This window comes from Schistocerca piceifrons, chromosome 1 (assembly GCF_021461385.2).
Source record: "Schistocerca piceifrons isolate TAMUIC-IGC-003096 chromosome 1, iqSchPice1.1, whole genome shotgun sequence".
Lineage (NCBI taxonomy): Eukaryota > Metazoa > Arthropoda > Insecta > Orthoptera > Acrididae > Schistocerca > Schistocerca piceifrons.
Genome location: NC_060138.1, coordinates 632,335,202 through 632,358,813, shown reverse-complemented (window position 1 = coordinate 632,358,813; position 23,612 = coordinate 632,335,202). Strand labels below are relative to the sequence as shown.

The window sequence follows — 23,612 nt, the reverse complement described above, 5'->3', positions numbered from 1 at the left end:
CTACTTCGACCATCATCAGTTATTTTACTCCCTAAATAGCAAAACTCCTTTACTACTTTAAGTGTCTCATTTCCTAATCTAATCCCCTCAGCATCACCCGATTTAATTTGACTACATTCCATTATCCTCGTTTTGCTTTTGTTGATGTTCATCTTATATCCTCCTTTCAAGACACTGTCCATTCCGTTCAACTGCTCTTCCAAGTCCTTTGCTGTCTCTGACAGAATTACAATGTCATCGGCGAACCTCAAAGTTTTTATTTCTTCTCCATGGGTTTTAATACCTACTCCGAATTTTTCTTTTGTTTCCTTTACTGCTTGCTCAATATACAGAATGAATAACATCGGGGAGAGGCTACAACCCTGTCTCACTCCTTTCGCAACCACTGCTTCCCTTTCATGCCCCTCGACTCTTATAACTGCCATCTGGTTTCTGTACAAATTGTAAATAGCCTTTCGCTCCCTGTATTTTACCCCTGCCACCTTCAGAATTTGAAAGAGAGTATTCCAGTTAACGTTGCCACAAGCTTTCTCTAAGTCTACAAATGCTAGAAACGTAGGTTTGCCTTTTCTTAATCTTTCTTCTAAGATAAGTCGTAAGGTTAGTATTGCCTCACGTGTTCCAACATTTCTAAGGAATCCAAACTGATCTTCCCCGAGGTCCGCTTCTACCAGTTTTTCCAGTCATCTGTCAAGAATTCGCGTTAGTATTTTGCAGCTGTGACTTATTAAACTGATAGTTCAGTAATTTTCACATCTGTCAACACCTGCTTTCTTTGGGATTGGAATTATTATATTCTTCTTGAAGTCTGAGGGTATTTCGCCTGTCTCATACATCTTGATCGCCAGATGGTAGAGTTTGGTCATGACTGGCTATCCCAAGGCCATCAGTAGTTCTAATGGAATGTTGTCTACTCCCGGGGCCTTGTTTCGACTCAGGTCTTTCAGTGCTCCGTCAAACTCTTCATGCAGTATCTTATCTCCCATTTCATCTTCATCTACATCCTCTTCCATTTCCATAATATTGTCCTCAAGTACATCGCCCTTGTATAAACCCTCTATATACTCCTTCCACCTTTCTGCCTTCCCTTCTTTGCTTAGAACTGGGTTGCCATCTGAGCTCTTGATATTCATACAAGTGGTTCTCTTCTCTCCAAAGGTCTCTTTTAATTTTCCTGTAGGCAGTATCTATCTCACCCCTAGTGAGATAAGCCTCTACATCCTTACATTTGTCCTCTAGCCATCCCAGCTTAGCCATTTTGCACTTCCTGTCGATCTCATTTTTGAGACGTTTGTATTCCTTTTTGCTTGCTTCATTTACTGCATTTTTATATTTTCTCCTTTCATCAATTAAATTCAATATTTCTTCTGTTACCCAAGGATTTCTATTAGCCCTCGTCTTTTTACCTACTTGATCCTCTGCTGCCTTCACTACTTCATCCCTCAGAGCTACCCATTCTTCTTCTACTGTATTTCTTTCCCCCATTCCTGTCAATTGTTCCCTTATGCTCTCCCTGAAACTCTGTACAACCTCTGGTTCTTTCAGTTTATCTAGGTCCCATCTCCTTCAATTCCCGCCTTTTTGCAGTTTCTTCAGTTTCAATCTGCAGTTCATAACCAATAGATTGTGGTCAGAATCCACATCTGCCCCTGGAAATCTCTTACAATTTAAAACCTGGTTCCTAAATCTCTGTCTTACCATTATGTAATCTATCTGATACCTTTTAGTATCTCCAGGAATACAACCTTCTTTCATGATTCTTGAACCAAGTGTTAGCTATGATTAAGTTATGCTCTGTGCAAAATTCTACAAGGCGGCTTCCTCTTTCATTTCTTCCCCCCAATCCATATTCACCTACTATGTTTCCTTCTCTCCCTTTTCCTACTGACGAATTCCAGTCACCCATGACTATTAAATTTTCGTCTCCCTTCACTACCTGAATAATTTCTTTTATCTCGTCATACATTTCATCAATTTCTTCATCATCTGCAGAGCTAGTTGGCATATAAACTTGTACTACTGTAGTAGGTGTGGGCTTCGTATCTATCTTTGCCACAATAATGCGTTCACTATGCTGTTTGTAGTAGCTAACCCGCACTCCTATTTTTTTTATTCATTATTAAACGTACTCCTGCATTACCCCTATTTGATTTTGTATTTATAACCCTGTAATCACCTGACCAAAAGCCTTGTTCCTCCTGCCACCGAACTTCACTAATCCCCACTATACCTAACTTTAACCTATCCATTTCCCTTTTTAAATTTTCTAACCTACCGGCCCGATTAATGGATCTGACATTCCACGCTTCGATCCGTAGAATGCCAGTTTTCTTTCTCCTGATAACGACGTCCTCTTGAGTAGTCCCCGCCCGGAGATCCGAATGGGGGACAATTTTACCTCCGGAATATTTTACCCAAGAGGACGCCATCATCATTTAATCATACAGTAAAGCTGCATGTCCCCGGGAAAAATTACGGCTGTAGTTTCCCCTTGCTTTCAGCCGTTCGCAGTACCAGCACAGCAAGGCCGTTTTGGTTAATGTTACAAGGCCAGATCAGTCAATCATCCAGACTGTTGTCCTTGCAACTACTGAAAAGGCTGCTGCCCCTCTTCAGGAACCACACGTTTGTCTGACCTCTCAACAGATACCCCTCCGTTGTGGTTGCACCTACGGTACGGCCATCTGTATCGCTGAGGCACGCAAGCCTCCCCACCAACGGCAAGGTCCATGGTTCATGGGGGGAGGTAGGACTTGTAAACAACTATTTACTATACAAGAACCACTGTGAGATAAACAACTTGACAATACCGTCTCACAAAGCATTCCGTAAAAATGTTGTAAGAGGATTACTTGCCGAAGAAAGAACTCGAGGACAGAAACGAGGACATCATTCAACTTCTGATGACGAGGAACGCTTGAATGGAAAGTTGCACATTATCAACAAGCTTCCTGGGAATAAGCATAAGGATTGTGCAGTGTGCTCAGACAGAAAAAAAAGGTGGCAGGCGCGAAACATGCTCACGAAACCCAGCTCTCCACCCTGAAGAGCGTTTCAAAAAATACCACACAATGGAAAGTTTTGTACTGTAAAAGCTTACATAAATATAGGAATGAAAGCACACATTTTGTTTTAATGTATACCCCAATTGTTGGCCAGCGGCCACATTGTTTCCACAAAGAGATCCGCACAAATCTCTGCGGTGCACTGCCGCCCAGGCGGTAGCCATTTAAATAAGAGCGCGTGGAACCGCCTTGTGTCTGCCTTACGGAGTACAAAGGGCTAATCCTGATGATGGCATTTTTGGCTGAAAGCTTACTTGTTTTACAGTCTTTTGTTGTGCTTATCTGCAACTCAACATCTCCCCTATAGGGTGATCAGCAGTCTAACCTTTTCATAATATTGTCATTACACCAACCTGGATTTTCCGTTGTTTATTTTATCTTGCCTTTATGTGGTCATAGACATCCTACTACATCAACAACATTTGTCCTGCCTAGACACCTCACAGCATTCTCTGGGTCACATCACCTGTCGCAATTTGCATCACTGGCTTGCCCCAGGGTTTCTGCATGCTCAGCTACTTGCCAGATAAATTCTCCTCATACAAACGCACCAACTGGCTTGACAAATCTGATATCTCGCTGATGTAGGTGGAATCCAGAACAGCATGTAAGGTCATGTACATGAGTGAGTCACAGTTTTGTGTGTTAAGTGATTTTCGAAAGCTGTTCAAATATTGCAGCCGTACACAGTCAATTAAATAAGTATTAGGACTGAATTCTTGCATGAGAAACAAGAAGCACTTTAATGGCATGTGACAACTACCTGTTTCGAGGCCACGAGAACAGAAATGGCGTGTGTTTATCCTTTGCCATCATTTGCTGACACATAGAAGACTTCGTATGCATCAGTATCTGGACAAAAGATACTTGTCTGATTTGGTAAACTTAATGCTCTCCCATTTGATCAAATCTAACCTCAATGAAGAGCATTTTGGAGATATAAAGTCAATTCAGTAGTATCAGATGGTGACTCAGAACGGCATTCTGGTTAAAGCTTTTGGCTAGGTGTTATGAAGCCTACAACAATTGGTGCTGTGAGTGAGGAAAATTGGAGTGGAGTGGATTTTAGACACCAATAAGACAGGTTTTTTTTTTTTTTTTTTTTTTTTTTTTTTTTTTTTTTTTTTTTTTTTACATAAGCTTAGTCTTATTGAGTGTACTGTATGATACATTACAATCTAGCCAATATTGGAGAAAGACATCACTGTGGCAACAAGTGTCCTTATCTGCAGCAGCATTAATAGGAGCACAGTATATAACGATATGTCAAAACATTACGAGCACCTGCTTAATAGTGTGTTGGTCCATCTTTTGAATTCAATACAGCAGCAATTCTGTTTGGTGTGGATACACGAAGACCATGGCAGGTTTTCAAAGGTATGTGGCACTAGTAATCTACAAACTGATAACACAATTGCCACAAACTATGAATCAGTGCTTTGTGAGTGTGGAGTTGGTGCCTTGTAGCATCCCAGACAAGTTCCACAGGCTTCAAATCAGGTGAATCTGGTGGCTGAGACACATATCTGAATCTCCAACCACTGTAGGAAGACTGTGGCCTTCTGACATGGGCAGTTACCCTACTGGAAGATATAATTGCCATCGGGGAAGACATCAAGCACATAAGGATGCAAGTGGCCCACATCGTTCACACATTCCACAGCTGAGAAACAGAAAGGACAGCCCTGTGAATGGCTAGAAGCTCTGCTGTGAACACACTACATGATCCTGGCAATAAATTGTGTTCAAAGCCAGTAGGAAACGTGAAAGCATATCCCACCTTATCGACTGTCTTAGAACCATTAGTGTACAAGGTGGTGGCACCCTGGAACTCTGCAAGGATGGCACATACAAGATGCCGGTAAACCATAGGAGCAACAGAGACCTTAGGACCCTGGAATAGATCGGTCCTAATCTGTGGTCTAAGCACCATCCAAGAGGGAGGGCGGGGGGGGGGGGGGCGGGGAGGGGGGGGGATATGGGAGGAAAGACAAGGGGTGTAGTCCAGAGAGTGGAGATGGAGATCCCAACAGAAAGAAGTGAGACGCATGCCAACTGGCAATCCCACCAGTGGGTGGGTGTTGGGAGGGAGACATCCCTCATTGGCGAAGAGCACAGAATACACAGGATGGTCAGGATATTGGTGAATTGCAATTGTGTAAGAAACAAGGAATTGGCTCTGTCAAATTTGTAGAGTGGGAATCCCTGCTACTGTGAGGAGACTATCAATAGGACTAGTGCGAAACGCACCAATAGCCAGATGCACCCCACAATGATGGACAGGGTCAAGGAGTTTCAAAGTGGAAGGAGCTGCTGAGCCATAAACCTGACTATCATAATCTAGTCTGGACAAGACAAGAGCACCGTAAAAACAGAAAAAAGAGTGGAATGGTCTGCACCCCAAGATGTGTAGGCCAGGTGTTGGAGAGCATTAAGCTTCCACATACGTGTAGTCTAAGTGGTGAATGTGGGGTAGCCATGTCAGCTCGTTGTCAAAAATAAGCCCCGAGAAACAGGACTGAGCTACAACATCGAGGAGCTGGTTGCCTGAATAAAATTCTGGATCGGGGTATATTGTGGGCAGTGACCCACACAAAGACCCATCGGATGGCGCCTTGGAGCTGGCACTCAGCAAATACTACAGAGTAGGAGCTGCACCAGATGCAAAAATTGTCGACGTACAATGCTGGTGTAGCAAGAGGCTCAACAGAGGTCACACGTCCATTGATGGGAATGAGGAAGTGCGTGACACTTAGCACAGAACCCTGTGGGATAGCATTCTCCTAAATCTGAGGGGCACTGACAAGTGGAGGCCGCCAATTGTGAAATTCAGATTCGATTCACACTGCGCATAATAAAAGCTCATGGCCAGAGGTGTAATGTGGCAAAGCACCAAGATGCACTTCTCAGCCGTTGTCGAGAAAATCGACAGTTAAAAGAAACCGTTGTGGTGAAATACTCTCTACGGTTAATAATTTTCTACAGCGTCGTGGTGCAGCGGTAAGCGCTCGGGTTCGTAATCCGAAGGTCACCGGATCGAGTTTTTTGTAAAATATATATATGAATTACAAAAAACTAATAATAAAAAAAAGTTGCATGCCGCGGGATTCGATCCGGTGACCTTCGGATTATATATATAGTTGCATGCCGCGAATTAATGAATTGCTTATGCATGTTGGTGAAGGCGGATCGCTCTCCAATTGTACCGCCTCCATTTTTCCGTTTGTTTAACAGGGTGTACCAAAGCTCTCACGCCCGAACTGATTTTCGACGATGTTATAAGTTGCACTAGGGACCGCATCTACCTTCTTTCGAAGTTAGCAGGCAACTACGCTGTTATGCGGCGGCTCGTTTCGGCCCATTCAACATCTGTCCATCAAGTGTAACGAGCGAGTAACGGAATTTATATTTCATACCTGCCACAGCAAATTTGTGTTCGTGGGGTCTCTATTCTAATTCGTACTCCGGAGATGGGAACTTGCTCTTCAATATATCCTCTCTTCCCGTTACCCACCAGGCCTCAATCTCCGCTAATTTCAAGTTGCCGCCACTCACACCTCACCTGTCATTCAACATCATCTTTGCCTCTGTACTTCCGCCTCGACTGACATCTCTGCCCAAACTCTTTGTCTTTAAATATGTCTGCTTGTGTCTGTATATGTGTGGATGGATATGTGTGTGTGTGCGAGTGTATACCCGTCCCCCTTAAGGTAAGTCTTTCCGCTCCCGGGATTGGAATGACTCCTCACCCTCTCCCTTAAAACCCACTTCCTTTCGTCTTTCCCTATCCTTCCCTCTTTCCTGATGAGGCAACAGTTTGTTGCGAAAGCTTGAATTTTGTGTGTATGTTTGTATGTCTATCGAGGTGCCAGTGCTTTCGTTTGGTAAGTCACATCATCTTTTTTTTATATATATATATATATATATATATATATATATATATATATATATATATATATATATATATATATATATATATATATATATATATATATATATATATTTATTTTTGAATGACATAAAACAAATACTAAAAAAAAAAAAAGTTGAATGGCGCAAGATTCGATCCGGTGACTTTCGGATTACAAACCCGAGCGTTTACCGCTGCGCCACAACGCTGTGGAAAATTGTAAATCGTAGAGAGTATTTCACCACAACGGTTTCTTTTTAACTGTCGGTTTTCTCGACAACGGCTCAGAAGTGCATCTTAGTGCTTTGCCACTTTACACCTCTGGCCATGAGCTTTTATTATGCGCAGTATGAATCGAATCTGAATTTCACAATTGGCGGCCTCCCCTTGTGAGTGAAGTGCCAACTCAAACCTGGAAGAGCCAGTGAGATAAGAATTTGTGGATAAAAATCTGAAGGGGGCCATAGAAGCCCCAGTCATGAAGGGTAATTAAAATGTGATGGCGCCAAGCCATGACTTACGCCTTATAAAGAAGACCATGACAAGGTGCTGGCAGTGAGTAAAAACCTGTCGGATGGCTGATACAAATTGGAGTAAATGATCAGTTGGAGATCGCCCTGCCCAGAAGCCACAATGATATGGGGACAAAAGGTCCCGAGATTCGAGTACCCAACATAATCTGAAGCTGATCACCCTTTCGAGCAGTTTACAAAGTACATTCGTCAGGCTAATTAGGCAGTAGCTGTCTAGAGATGTTGGGTTTTTCCCGGTTTAAGGACGGGGATAACTATATTGTCTCACCATTGTGACGGAAAAGCACTCGAGCCAAATCTGGTTTGAGACCCTGAAGAGCTGTTGCCTCTGGGAAACTTCCAAGTGTTGGATCATCTGGTTGTGGATGGAATCGGGGCCTAGGGCTGTCTCTCGTGAAGAGCTAAGAGTTGGGTTGCTTTGGGGAAGGAGACCAGACAGTGAGGTCATCGGTCTCATCAGATTAGAGAATGATGGTGAAGGAAGTCGGCCGTGCCCTTTCAAAGGAACCATCCCGGGATTTGCCTGGAGCGATTTAGGGAAATCACAGAAAACCTAAATCAGGATGGCCAGACGCGGGATTGAACCGTCGTCCACCCGAATGCGAGTCCAGTGTCTAACCACTACGCCACCTAGCTCGGTAAGAGCTAAGAGCCTGCACCCATTCCCTTTCAGTGAAGGATGCATTATAGGGCTCACTGTGGTGCGGGATGAAACAGAAGGGGGGTCTGTTCAACTCTGTGTTTCTGCCGGAGGAAGTAAGCAGTGTAGGAACAGGACGACAATGCCATTGTAAAGTTTGTCGCAAGGTGTTCAGCGAGGACCAATGGACTGGCGCATACAGCACCTTGGAGGTTCAGACTCTGAACAGTTTACTGTCGCTGGTGGCCCAGAAGGCTACAGAGCTTGGACCAAACCTGCGATGGAGAGGCATATGACCCCAGGGTGGAACATGGTGCTCCCAGCATTCTTTTTACTCCACTTAAGAAGGTAACGAGCCTTAGCACAGAGACGTTTAAAAGTAAGGAGGTTGGTCTGTGAAAGGTGTCAAATCTCTGCAACGCCCATCGGCAGTCCTGGACAGCAACAGCGACATCCTTGGTCCACCATGGTACCGGTCGATGATGAGGGGGACCTGTGGATTGGGGGACAGCAGTGCCAGCAGCATGAAGAATAGTGGCAGAGATGCCTTGCATGTATATATCAATGGAATTCGAGACCGAGGTGTCAAAGTTCAAAGCAGATGCATATAAAGGCCAACTGGCCCTCCAGCATGCCCAACATGGGGACCTGTCTGCCTGGCAGCAGCAGGGAAACGATAGAATCACTGGAAAGTGGTCACTGTCACAAAGGTCATCATGGGATGATCAATGCAGGGAGGCCACAAGGACAGGGGACGAGATTGTGAGATCGATAGCAGAGAAGGTGCCATGGGTGGCACTGAAGCGGGTAGGGGAAGCAATATTGAGGAGACACAAATAGAAGTCCCTGATAAGTTGGTCAATTATGGGCATTGAAGTCCCCAAGGAGGAGAAATGGGGGTTGGAGTTGCTGGATTAAGGTAGACAGTGCAACGTAAGAAAGTGGCGTACCTGAAGGGAGATAGACATTGCAAACTGTTATTGCTGGAGTCGTTTGCAGTCGAACCACTATCGCTTCTAAGTTGGTACTTAGGGGGATCCAGTCACTAATGACATCGGAGCGAACCAAAGCACAGCACAGACCCACCAGATGCTACCCCAGAAACAGCATGGTTCTGGCCGAATAGCCAATAACCACGAAATGTTGGTAAGTGGTCAGCACGGAAATGCGTTTCTTGAAAAAAAGACCGAATGCAGATTAGGAGGAGACAAGACGTTGCATTTCCAGTATGTGACTATGGTATCTGTTGCAATTCCACTGGATGATTGTGTGGCGAGAATCCAATGTAGACATGAAGAAGCCGAGGACGAGGTCAGGTCACTCGTCACCGACAAGAATGGAGTAACATCCATAGATAAGATGTCAGACTCAGGTTGCGAAGGGGGAGATGGCACCTCCAGGGGTACCGGGGGCACCTTGTCTCGGGATTTATGTTTCTTCTTATTCTCTTTCGAAGGTGGAGGAGGGCAGGGCACAGGGGGAGTACAGGCTTCTGCAAGATCTGGAACCGAAAGAGTGGGCGACCTTGGGGTGCACACATGGTGTACCTCATTACCGAGTGGTGATAAGAGTCTTCTGGCTTGAGAGACGCCGGTGAGAGGAGTCCCATGAGGGAGCCCAATCACTGGCAGATGCCAAAGAAGGGGGGAGAGGGATAGAGGCAAAAATTGAAGAAAGTGACACTGTATGGAGTCTCTCATACTTTTGGTGAGCCTCAGCATGCGACAAGCTATCCAGGGACTTGTAGTCTTGGATCTCCTTTTCTCTCTTGTAAGTCAGGCAATCCAGCAAGCGAGGGGAGTGGTGGTCAGCACTATTGACACACACAGGTGGTGGAACACGGGCTTCCCTCATGGAGTGGGTGGCCACAGTCACCACACAAAGGGTCCACCGTACAGTGGGAAGACATATGCCCAAAACGCTAGCAATGAAAGCACTGCATAGGCGGAGGGACATACGGCTTCACATCATCTGTAGCACATAACCTTGACCTTCTCTGGGAGGGTGTCTCCATCAAAAGCTAGAATGAAGGTGCCAATATCGGTGCAGTTATCTTTGCGAACATGTCGAACTAAATGAACACCATGCCGCTCCAGATTAGCCCGGAGTTCCTCATCAGTTTGCAGGGTGAGGTCCCTACAAAAGATTACTCCCTGGACCATATCCAGAGATTAGTGAAAACTGGTAGACACCAGGGCATTGCCAACAAGATCACAGGCACAAAGAGCTGTGGATTGGGTGGTAGAACAAGCTTTGATCAATAGGGAGACCGACCGCATCTTACTAAGAGACTCCACTTCACCAAACTTCTCCTCGATGTTTTCCATGAAAAACAATGGCTTTGTGGTGGTGAATGTGTTCCCATCCATCCTCGTACAGATGAGGTAACGGGAAAGGGTTTCATCCCAAGACTGCGAGCCTGGCCCTCCTCCCATGGTGTAGCCAGGGAAGGGAAGGTTGCCAGGTCACATAAAGCAGCATTCAATGATCCCTCACCATTCGAAGAGACAGCCGTTTGAGAACAGCCAAATTTTTGCAGCTTGATACACTTCATGTGCTAAGCATCTGTCCTGATACCACCCACTCCGAGCAGGGGCTTTCCCCATGGGCACCACCTAGTCACAGCAAGGGCCGTCTGGCACGGAGGCCGTTGTTGGGAGTTCCTATGCTCTAAGAACACAAGAACCACTCCTAGGCATACATGGGGAGGGAAAAGCTCAGGTACCAGTAGTGTGATCCCTGTGTTGTCCGGGGGCTCAGCCATGTGGGTACGTAACAGCCCCACCACACAGACTGTCTACACGTGCTGGTGACCTAGTATAGTGGAAGGGGGAGAAGGGAAGGGAGAGGAGAAGGAAGGGGGGAGAGGAATCCACATCGTAGATGCTAGGGAGGGAATTCTTCCTCATATGGCTCACACTAGAAACAGGAAATTTGGAAGTGGAGGTCAAAGCTCAAGTGGGGACCTAAACGCCAAAAAGGATGAAAGAACAGACAAAAGGAACAAATTTGCAACCAATACAGGAAACCAGGTGGATAGCCAGGCCAACAGAAATCAGAACACAGAGATGGGAAGGAGTTGGGGGTCATCAGTCTCATTGGATTAAGGAAGGCCAGACACAGGACTGAACCGTCGTCCACCCGACTGCGAGTCCAGTATACTAACCACTGCGCCACCTTGCTTGATGAAGGAGATGGCAACGCGGAAGCAGCAAGCCTCCAACTTCCATGTTTTATGATGAGACATGGATGTTACATACTTCAATGCCTACTCATAGTTTCACTGTCCTTCATGTATATTTCAAAGATCTTCACAACAGTGGCACATGACAACTGATCAGCTTTGCTGTTTCAGAATTGCTCAGTGTATGTTGGCCCGTGCTGCCAAAGTTCTTTCACCTATGTTGCAGAAGTTTTGCTGGGAACCCCTTACACATCCTCCATATAGTCCCTAACACTCCCCATATGGTTCCCATATTGTTTGAGCCCTGAGAAAGATATTTGTGGCTGTTGATTTGTTTCAGACAATGAGATGCATGCCCGGATACAACTGGCATTCTGTAGGCAACTGCAAACATTTTTCCATGAAGGCACTGACTGTCTTGTCTCTCATTAGTTATAATGATTACTTTGGAAATAATAAGCACTTTGCTTGCTTTTTTCCATCTGTCTTGTTTTCGTTTGACTGCCCCTTACATATTAGTGTGACACAACATTAAATTGTGTGAAAAAGTTTCATGTACAGTAGCATTATGAAACTAGGATTACTAGCACAGCAAAACCCAAATTTTTCACTTAAATTTGCAGGGCACTAAAGTGATCTAAAAAATAAATGAGAAAATCTCGCAGGATTAAAAACTTTTTGAAGCATAAGTTACAAAATTCCACATTAATTCACTACTTATCTGAAACCTTTCAATGAAGTAATTCATCAAGCAGGACCTTACTCTCAATGTCAAACAGTTTACCTTTTTCAGTTGCCATTGTAGTGCAGAATTAAGAACTCAGAAGAAGATTTAGAAATGTGATATAAAAGTAAGTGTTAAAGCTGCTGTACATTGTTCTGTCTCTGGATGACTCACTTGTCTATCAGACACTGTGAAATACTAGAAATTAATGATAATGTCATTTCATGGTAAAAATCTGTGATTTATTTATTTATTTATTTATTTATTTATTTGATAAGACAAACGCATTCAAACTGAAATAACCTCAATTAAAAAGGATGAATTTTGAAGATATGTTTTATTTCTCAATACTGACTTCGTTGTAGAGTGCTGATGAAGTTAAAATTATCGTAAGTACATGGAACTGAGAAGAACACTACATGCCAAAAATGCATCACGATTTCAAAATTTGTTAGACCTAGACTAGAATTAAGATTTTTTATCTCTCCATTTAAGTGGGTGGTATGGAGGATGCAACATGTTATCTTGGATGGAAATTCATCTAGAGTGGTAGTTAAATAACTTCACGCAAGTTCCAACCAAAGAAGTTGGAATAAGGAGAGAGATCCTTACACTGCAAAAGTGAAGCCACCTACAACATACCGGCATGTCCATAACATTTGGCGTTGAGTGTGTATTCACACTGCATTTGAGTGATACTTTGTACTGTATTAAAATAGACACTCAGAAATGACTGCTAATTAGACTTATGAAAGCTAAGAGGGCAAATGTCACACAGTACTTAACTAAAAAACTCACTTCCTGGTCAGTGCCATCTTCCCTTATTCTAACCTCCTTGGTTCCAATTAAATGTGTTGGGATCCTTGCTGCAACATTACATATTAATGATCTTGCAGGTAATATTAATATTAAATCTTGACTTTTTGAAGATGGAACAGTAATCTATTAATAAACTAAGTTACTGCCTAAAAAAAAAATGCACAAATTTTAAGTCAGATCTTGATAACATTCTGAAATGGTGCAAAGGTTGGCAACTTGCTTTAAATTTTCAGAAATGTGAAATTGTGTACTTCATAAAATCAAAACACGTAATATTCTGTGACTATAACATCAACGACTCACAGATGGAATCAGTCAACTCCCGTAATACCTGGGTGCCACATTTGTAAGGAGATTAAATTGAATTATTGCAAAGGATTATTACAGGTGAAGCATGTGGCAGATTTTGTTGCAGTGTTAGAACATTAGAGAAAAATGATCATTCCACAAAGGAGATTGTAGTGCATGCACAACACTTGTTCAACCAATCCTACAGTGTTGTATAAGGAACATGTATCAATGGGATTGACAAAGTATACTGAATGGAATAAAAAGAAAGGCAGCACAAATGGAAACAGGATTGTTTTGCCCATGGGAGAGTGTCATGCAGATGACAAAATAGCTGACCTGGCAAATACTTGAAAGCAGGCACAAACTAACCCCGAAGAGGCCGACTTACAAAAATTCAAGCAGCAGCCTCATATGATTAATCTAGGAATATTCTAAAAAACCTCTTCATATTGTTCTCACAGGAATCACAAAGACAAAATTAGACTAATTACAGTACACCCAAGGTATTTAAGCAATCTTTTTTCCCATTCTCTGTACGATTGGAAAGGGAAAAAAGCACCGACAATTGGTGCAATGGGAAGTACACCCGCCATGCACTTCGCGGTGGATTGCAGCATATGGACTTAGATATAGGTATTGAGACATCTTACCAAGCTTTTCCAATAGAAATCCTTGATTTGCAATGTGACACAGTACTGAGGGACAAATTTCAGACACTCTGTGACTCTACGGTAATTTGCCTTTGAAACAGTTCCTGGAACTTCATACATAGGCTGCTGTAATACTGTGTTGCAAGGCATGGATAACTGAAGTACTTTTTGCCAATTGTGGAAATTTACAAATTACAATCAGAAAGCTCTATATTGAACCACATGCGAAAAATTTAGACAGTGCTGCAGTAATCTTGTTGTTGTTATGGTCTTCAGTCCTGAGACTGGTTTGATTCAGTGCTCCACCCTACACTATCCTGTGCAAGCCTCTCCATCTCCAAGTAACTACTGCAACCTACATCCCTCTGAATCTACTTACTGTATTCTTAACTTGGTCTCCCTCTATGATTTTTACCCCACACACTTCCCTCCAGCACTAAATTGGTGATCCCTTGATGCCTCAGAATGTGTCATACCAACTGATTCCTTCTTTTGGTCAGGTTGTACCACAAATTTCTCTTCTCACCAATTCTACTCAGTACCTCGTCATAAGTTATGTGATCTACCCATCTAATCTTAAGCATTCTTCTGTAGCACCACACCTTAAAAGCATCTATTCTATTTTGTCTAAATTGTTTACCATCAATGTGTCTCTCCCATACATGGTTACACTCCATACGAATACTTTCAGAAATGACTTCCCGACTCTTAATTCAATCTTGATGTTAACCAGTTCTCTTCTTCAGAAATGTTTTTCTTGCTATTGCCAGTCTACATTTTATATCCTCCCTACTTCAACCATCATCAGTTATTTTGCTCTCAAAATAGCAAAACTTAGCTACTACTTTAAGTGTCTCATTTCCCAATCCAATTCCTTCAGCATCACCTGATTTAATTCGACTACACTCCATTGCCCTTGTTTTGCTTTTGTTGATGTTCTTCTTTCAAGATACTGTCCACTTCGTTCAACTGATCTTGCAAGTCCTTTGCTGGCTCTGACAAAATTGCAATGTCGCCGGCAAACCTTGAAGGTTTTATTTCTTCTCCTCGGACTTTAATTCTTGCTCCAAGTTTTTCTTTTATTTCCTTTACTGCTTGCTCAATATACAGATTGAATACCATCGGGGATTTCACACTTGTCAGAACTTGCTTCCTTTGGAATTGGGATTATTATATTCTTCTTTAAGTCTGAGGCCATTCTGCCTGTCTCATACATCTTGCACACCAGATGCAAGAGTTTTGTCATGGCTGGGTCCCCCAAGGCTACCAGTAGTTCCAATGGAATGTCGTCTACTCATAGGGATTTATTTCGACTTAGGTCTTTCAGTACTCTGTCAGATTCATCAAGAAGTACCATATCTCCCTTCTCATCTTCCTCTATGTCCTCTTTCATTTCCATAATATTGCCTGTAAGTGCATCTTCCTTGTATAGACCCTCTACACACTTCTTCCATCTTTCTACACCTACATCTACACAGATACACTGCGAATCACTTTTAAGTGCCTGGCAGAGGGTTCATCGAACAATAATTCTCCATTATTCCAATCTCATACAGTGCGCGAAAAAAACAGACACCTATATCTTTCAGTGCGAGCTCTTATTTCCCTTATTTTATTATTGTGATCATTTCTTCTTTCTTTCCATTCTTTGCTTAGGACTGGTTTTCCATCTGAGCTCTTGATATCCATACAAGTGGTTCTCTTTTCTCCTCCACCAAGGCATCTGTAGTTTTCCTCTAGGCAGTATCTATCTTACACCTAGTGATGTACGCTTCTATATCCTTACATTTGCCCTCTAGCCATTCCCACTAAGCCATTTTGCACTTCCTATTAATCTCATTTTTTAGACGTTTGCATTCCCTTTTTTCCTGCTTCATTTACTGAATTTTTATATGTTCTCCTTTCATCGATTAAATTGAATGTATCTTGTGTTACCCAAGGATTTCTACTAGCCATCGCCTTTTTACCTACTTGATCCTCTGCTCCCTTCACTATTACATCTCTCAAAGCTACACATTCTTCTTCTATTGTATTCGTGTCACCTGTTGTTCTCAACTGTTCCCTAAAGCTCCCTCAGAAACCCTCAACAACCTCTGGTTCCTTCCATTTACCTAGGTCCCATCTCCATAAATTACTGCCTTTTTGCAGTTTCTTTAGTTTTAATCTGCAGTTCATAACTAATAAATTGTGGTCAGAGTTCACATCTGCCCTTGGTAATGTCTTAAAATTTAAAATCTGGATCCTAAATCCCTGTCTAAGCACTATATAATTATGTAAGTCTGCATGCTTTCGTGGTCATTGTCACTATAGATTAAATCTTCTGGGTTATTAGGCTGCGTCATATTTCCTTCTAAAATAATCGACGTTTCGACCGCTCTCCTGGGATCTCCTTCAGGATGCTTCGGCGTCCACTAATAGCTAGACAGCTGATGTGTTTCTGGAACCACAGAACTATCAGGCTAAAGCAAAAACACAAATAGGGAAAATGAAAGAAGATGAAGGACATTGTGATAATGAAATCCCCATTCCTAGTTTTTCTGTATAAGCCTGACTCTCAACAAACGTAACACATCACCACTAAAGTATCTCTGCTTCCGTCCAAGTAATATCATTGATTGTTTTGCTGCAGTTGATGTTTTATGATTCACCTATGCTACTTTAACACCCATTTTTGACATTTAACATTCACACCAACACTAACATAATTTATAATTCCAAACCAGGGTGATGTCTTCCCTACAATAATTTCTATATTCATTAATGGTTAGCAATAATTATTCCTCCTCAATAAAAATTCACAATTTTTAACAGATATTTTCATTTAAGCTTTCATGATGAGACACTAGTTTCACTATGGAACGATTTCTTTTTTCTTTCATTTCTTGACATTTTTTTATCACACATCATTTTACCCATTTCCTAACTGGAATTTACTTTTGATGGTTAGCACAGAATATTTTCAACTTACTTATAAATTGAGATTCATCAGCTAAAGGAATGAAGCACAACAGTTAGGAATGAAATCACCAGGTAGTGTAAATAATCCTAAAAAATGGCTACAAATAGGACACTGACATCAGTATCTCTCCACTGGAAGAAATAGTAATGCATAGCCCCTACAGCAATATTGCAAATTATTTTAATAATTTTGGGCCATACACAGAAAAATAGGTGGGAATTTAAGGATAAACTGACTAAACCAGAGGTTGTACAGAGTTTCAGGGAGACCGTAAGGGAACAAATGGCAGGAATGGGGGAAAGAAATACAGTAGAAGAAGAATGGGTAGCTTTGAAGGATGAAGTAGTGAAGGCAGCAGAGGATCAAGTAGGTAAAAAGACGAGGGCTAGTAGAAATCCTTGGGTAACAGAAGAAATATTGAATTTAATTGATGAAAGGCGAAAATATAAAAATGCAGTAAATGAAGCAAGCAAAAAGGAATACAAACGTCTCAAAAATGAGATCGACAGGAAGTGCAAAATGGCTAAGCAGGGATGGCTAGAGGACAAATGTAAGGATGTAGAGGCTTATCTCACTAGGGGTAAGATAGATACTGCCTACAGGCAAATTAAAGAGACCTTTGGAGATAAGAGAACCACTTGTATGAACATCAAGAGCTCAGATGGAAACCCAGTTCTAAGCAAAGAAGGGAAAGCAGAAAAGTGGAAGGAGTATATAGAGGGTGTATACAAGGGCGATGTACTTGAGGGCAATATTATGGAAATGGAAGAGCATGTAGATAAAGATTAAATGGGAGATATGACACTGCGTGAAGAGTTTGACAGAGCAATGAAAGACCCGAGTCGGAACAAGGCCCCGGGAGTAGACAACATTCCATTAGAACTACTGACGGCCTTGGGAGAGCCAGTCCTGACAAAACTCTACCATCTGGTGACCAAGATGTATGAGAGAGGCGAAATACCCACAGACTTCAAGAAGAATATAATAATAATTCCAATCCCAAAAATAGCAGGTGTTGACAGATACGAAAATTACTGAACTATCGGTTTAATAAGTCACAGCTGCAAAATACTAGCGCAAATTCTTTACAGATGAATGAAAAAACTGGTAGAAGCGGACCTCGGGGAAGATCAGTTTGGATTCCTTAGAAATGTTGGAACACGTGAGGCAATACTAACCTTACAACTTATCTTAGAAGAAAGATTAAGAAAAGGCAAACCTACGTTTCTAGCATTTGTAGACTTAGAGAAAGCTTTTGGCAACGTTAACTGGAATACTCTCTTTCAAATTCTGAAGGTGGCAGGGGTAAAATACAGGGAGCGAAAGGCTATTTACAATTTGTATAGAAACCAAATGGCAGTTATAAGAGTTGAGGGGCATGAAAGGGAAGCAGTGGTCGGGAAGGGAGTGAGACAGGCTTGTAGCCTCTCCCCGATGTTATTCAATCTGTAATATTGAGCAAGCAGTGAAGGAAACAAAAGAAAAATTTGGAGTAGGTATTAAAATCCATGAAGAAGAAATAAAAACTTTGAGGTTCGCCAATGACATTGTAATTCTATCAGAGACAGCAAAGGACTTGGAACAGCAGTTGAACGGAATGGATAGTGTCTTGAAGGGAGGATATAAGATGAACATCAACAAAAGCAAAACGAGGATAATGGAATGTAGTCGAATTAAGTCGGGTGATGTTGAGGGTATTAGATTAGGAAATGAGACACTTAAAGCAGTAAAGGAGTTTTGCTATTTGGGGAGTAAAATAACTGATGATGGTCGAAGTAGAGAGGATATAAAATGTAGACTGGCAACGGGAAGGAAAACGTTTCCGGAGAAGAGAAATTTGTTAACATCGAGTATAGATTTAAGTGTCAGGAAGTCGTTTCTGAAAGTATTTGTATGGAGTGTAGCCATGTATGGAAGTGAAACATGGACGATAAATAGTTTAGACAAGAAGAGAATAGAAGCTTTCGAAATCTAGTGCTACAAAAGAATGCTGAAGACTAGATGGGTAGATCATGTAACTAATGTGGAGGTGTTGAATAGGATTGGGGAGAAGAGAAGTTTGTGGCACAACTTGACCAGAAGAAGGGGTCGGTTGGTAGGACAAGTTCTGAGGCATCAAGGGATCAGCAATTTAGTGCTGGAGGGCAGCGTGGAGGGTAAAAATCATAGAGGGAGACCGAGAGATGAATACACCAAGCAGATTCAGAAGGATGTAGGTTGCAGTAGGTACTGGGAGATGATGAAGCTTGCGCAGGATAGAGTAGCATGGAGAGCTGCATCAAACCAGTCTCAGGACTGAAGACCACAAAAACAACAACAACACAGAAAAGAAATTAATCAACACAGAAAAGAAATTAATTCACAGAGTACTGAGATTAAGGGCCGGGGGTGTGGGGGTAGTTTGGAGTAACAAGCGGTGTAAGACATGACATACAAGATTCAGTGTTACTTCCTTCCAGGTGTGTGACCACTTGCAACTATGACTGCTCCATGACGTGCTGCACCCTTGCATAACAATGTGATTAAGTTCAAGCAACAAAATAGTTATCATGGGTAAAGAGTTATTGACATCACTGATTTTATTTCTAATCAAAGGCCTCTGTGTCAGTGACATGTTCACGGGTAAGGGGCCTGCTGGGCTTTCAAGGATATTCAAAACAAATAATGAGATTCTTTCATCTTACATTCCTCGCTCCTATAATAGTGATGAGAACAATATATGAAAACACAGGACAAAATAAATCTATATGACACAAACAGGAAAATTATTGGTGGACACTATTGTTAACAATTGAATATTATCAATCTCTATTTGAAATGCATCAAGTTAATCACTTGTGGGAACTTTCCACACTATCAAGTTAAAAGAGGTATTCGAAGTACCAATGGACTACAGATGATGTACCAAAACAAAAATGCACCATAAAGATGCTAAAAAAGGAAAGAACGAGGATACATAATAAAACTACCACTTAAAACGACAAACAAAAATTAGTAAGCAACAGTTTAGCAGTTCAGGTAATTGAGCACCTAAAAAGTTCAGAACAGGAGTAATAAAACGAGGTAGAAAGGCTTACAAAAATTTAAAGGCATCTTTGTCTGAGCAAAAGAATGCAAGCACTGGAAAAATTAATAACACATATACAGAATCATTAATAGTGTGCTTCTGGGTATACAGCAAAGTTGTTCTTTAAATTTTCAGTAAAAGTCTTGATGAAACCTACTAGAGGTAGATAGTGGTCAAGAAATGTGTAAGGTTCTGGAGTATCACTGGAGAACATTGGAAGTAATTAAATGGCAATGGTGGGGACACCAAGACATGGTGGGTTAAAAAAAAAGGCAGAGATGGTTTTGATACATGGTGTTACACAAGACTTCAGAAAGTAGTGTGTTGATAAAGAAGAAATTCACACAAATCGCTCAGAATAAGTGAGTAAACAACACGGGAAACATCTCTACAGAAGAAAGTGTACCTTCTTCAGACATGTGTCACCCATGCATTTAGAAATTTATAAGAATTACTTTTAGTTTAGAATAAAAGGTTGCACAAAAACATACAACACACAAAGCAATGACTGAGGGCTGTAACAAGTTTTTGCTGCGGCACTTGAGAGTCAGAAGCCTTACTAATCGCCATACAATGTGATCATGGGCTGCAATACTTCTATTTAGGTAACTGTTGCTTAAAGTAGTCTTTCCATTATATAAAAATGTCACTTATGGATTTTACTTGCGTAAATGAATCTAGTGACGTGTACTGAGATCTGAATAGAATACGCCAATTTGTCTGTAGCACTGAGATACCGGTACACCGTAATTTATTATGCATGCAAACCATTTGAACAGTACTTGTTACATACAACAGACTGTCCCTTGTTTGTTGAAAAGTTATATGATGAACAGAGAATGCAGAAGACTGTCCAGTCCTTAAAATCATGTTCACTGATGCCTTTCTTAGCTAACGTTTAACAGATACTACAGACTAAAAGAAAACTTTTAACTAAACAAATATAACACTGGTGAAATATTTTGCAAATACTGAATACTCCGAAACATTGCGTACTATTGTACACAATGCAGTTTTCATAGTGCTGGCAGAAGTCGGTATTTCACCAAAAAATCTACGCAACATTGCTGATTTTGTGATTGTTTTCAATCTATAAACAATTCATACTGAACTGTAGCCTTGCGATTTCTTGCAAACATAACAAGGTTAATCACCTCTACAAGATAGTATTACGTTAACACACGAGACGTACTACAATGCATATCACCAATGAAAGCAACAACTAACCGTAATGGGTAAGTATGCGTTAATCTTCTCAGCAAGCCGTAGCCTCGCTCCTTCTTCTCCATAAATATGAATAACAAATCTGTTCATTTTAGAACAAAGCCGGCATATGAAGCCTGTAATTACTGCTTTGTCTATACTACCCATTGCGATAAATACAATACTATCAAAATAAATATAAATATCTACACAAAGCAAAATCCGCATATACTGCAAAAATTGTGACTACATGCAAACACGGTATATGTAAAGGCCAGAGAGTAGGTAAGTGACGAATAGCAAGTGCTACGCAAGTACGCATCTCTGATCCCGCCGACAAACAAAGAGCTACGACCCGCCGCAAAAACAGTTCCTGACAGTCTTATTCTTTGCGGCACACGGTAGTAATTAGGCGAATTACTACAATTTTCCACGGGTTATATGAGAAGGAAACCTTATGTCTTACTCTGCTCAAACTGGATGCTACTGTAAGCTTAGGCGTATTGGTAACACTTCGTGGCGAGGTCCAGATTGAAATTTGGCAAACGCAAGGAGACCAATGAATGTGAAACACTGTATTCTGTTCTATTTTCAGTTTCAGGGTATCCCACGTTAGGCCCATTTCATTTTCCGTGGAAGATCAGTCCATATCTTCGTTCTCATCTGTTGTTGCAGCCCGAAGGACTACTGTTGATACTCTTCCCCTTTAATTCGCTTAAGAAGATTGTTAAATGCTTTTTTTCTTTTTTTACTGTTATTTCGTTCCCTCGCCTGTCGGGGTGGGGATGGGATGTGAGCAGAACACTGCCCCCTTCCATGGAGAGCATGAAATGAATATAACTTACAAACATAGTCTGAAGAAAAAAATTTAATGGTCAAAACATATGGCTGAATATTTAAGATTTTCAGTAAAATATAGTCTTTTTTCTACGCTGTCAACTGATGACAGCTTTCATAAAAAGGAGCACTTCAGTTCAGTGAAGGCACAGGACTTGGAGGTGAAGAGTATTGTTGGAGAAAGAGTGCTTCGGAAAGGATGTGGAATGGGAGAGCTGGAGAAGAAGACCCAGAAGTCCAGAAAAAGCGTTTATAAAGGGAGAGAGGAAATTGGCAGAGGAAGGGGCTAGGCATGGGGTGGAAGAGGAGTATTCTATTAAAGATAAAAGGATGGGTAGATCTCTGTGTAGATTTCATGTTCAGATAGGGGGAGGCAGCTAAAGTTTCATTGGGATACGATATGGAGAGTGCTCTAAAATAGATCCATTAGAGTACTAAGATTAATAATAGGTGATGAAATGTTAGGATGCTTGGAGTAAAGTTGGCAGGAAATTTAGGAAATCTGAAAGCGTTCATCAAAGGAGAGAAAAGACGATAAATGACTACGTTGCTAAACGATTCTAGAGTTGCATTGTTGGCAGACATGGAAGGAGAAGCGGAGTACATGGTATTTCAGGATTTGGAGGTAGTGAAAAATTATGATTCACCTGAAATCCAGGTGCCTTTGACATAACGAGGTATTGGTCAGACCAAGAATTTGTAGGTCTCAGTTGTGTTGGAAAGATACAGTCCCCAAATTCGGCCCGTTAGTAGTTTTCGTAGTTTTCGAACTTTGGTACCTTCACATGAGTTTCTTTGGGATTTGTGAAAGATGTTTCAATACGATTCTGCTATGATAGTCTTTGAACACCTATTCGACAACCAAATACATTTCATTCGCCATCTCTCTGTCTGTAAATCTATGCTTTGCTGCACGTGTGTTGTGCAGTAACCACAGTTTCTGTACTGGTGACAGTGGGACTGCTAGGGCTGGGTTGAAATATGACTGAACATATGCTTTCAACATTTTATTTAACAACCACATGAAATACACATTTACAAAAACTTTTCTAAAATTGGCTTTAATTTTAAACAAATCACTTGGGCTTCTAAAATAACAACATAGATTTATTTGCAACATAATGCTTCCTTGATAGAAGACCAAGGCAAGAGTTACTAAAAAATCATTTAAGCCTTGAGATAAACTGACACTGTTGTGTTCATCTGTATCATACTAGTGTAGAAGTTGTCAAATAATTCAAGTAAGCAAATAAATATGTGCAATTCACATATTTATTCACATATAAAAGATTACTTCCGAATTGTCCTTTGTGAGACGGTATGTGCCAAATTCGTGTGCCTTTTGAAATTCTGGATGCTAATATTTTACTGTCCACATCACTTCTGTGCAGTCTTTCATTGTGTCAGTACTAATGTGTGTTATGACATTTTGCGAAATTTCGGACAATTGCGAGTGCTGTGATAAATTCATATTATTATCGTCAATTGTAGATTTAAACTTAAATTGTTCTCTTTTAGAAATTTTATAATTTTTAATAACAGCATATCTGTCCTTGTTCCAAAACAATCGTTCCCTAATTTTACTGTATAATTATGTGAGAAATAGGTTCATTTTTGACCATTTTTGGGCATTCTTGAAAATTTTCGTAAGTTACAAATGTTGTGGGTAACTTACTTCATATGTAGCAAATTAGCGTTTGTGATAGAACAGCTCACCCCAAATTTCAGCG

The 23,612-nt window shown here is 41.3% G+C and overlaps 1 protein-coding gene across 1 annotated transcript in view; it reads right to left on the bottom strand.

Annotated features, from left to right (window-relative positions):
* Positions 1-21,495, bottom strand: part of LOC124804825 — a 63,626-nt gene extending 42,131 nt beyond the window's left edge. Inside the window, exon 1 of the mRNA XM_047265172.1 lies at positions 21,070-21,495. Coding sequence (XP_047121128.1) covers positions 21,070-21,273 — 204 coding nt within the window. The 5' untranslated portion in view covers positions 21,274-21,495. The remainder of the gene's footprint in view (positions 1-21,069) is intronic.
* Positions 21,496-23,612: the final 2,117 nt, after the last annotated feature.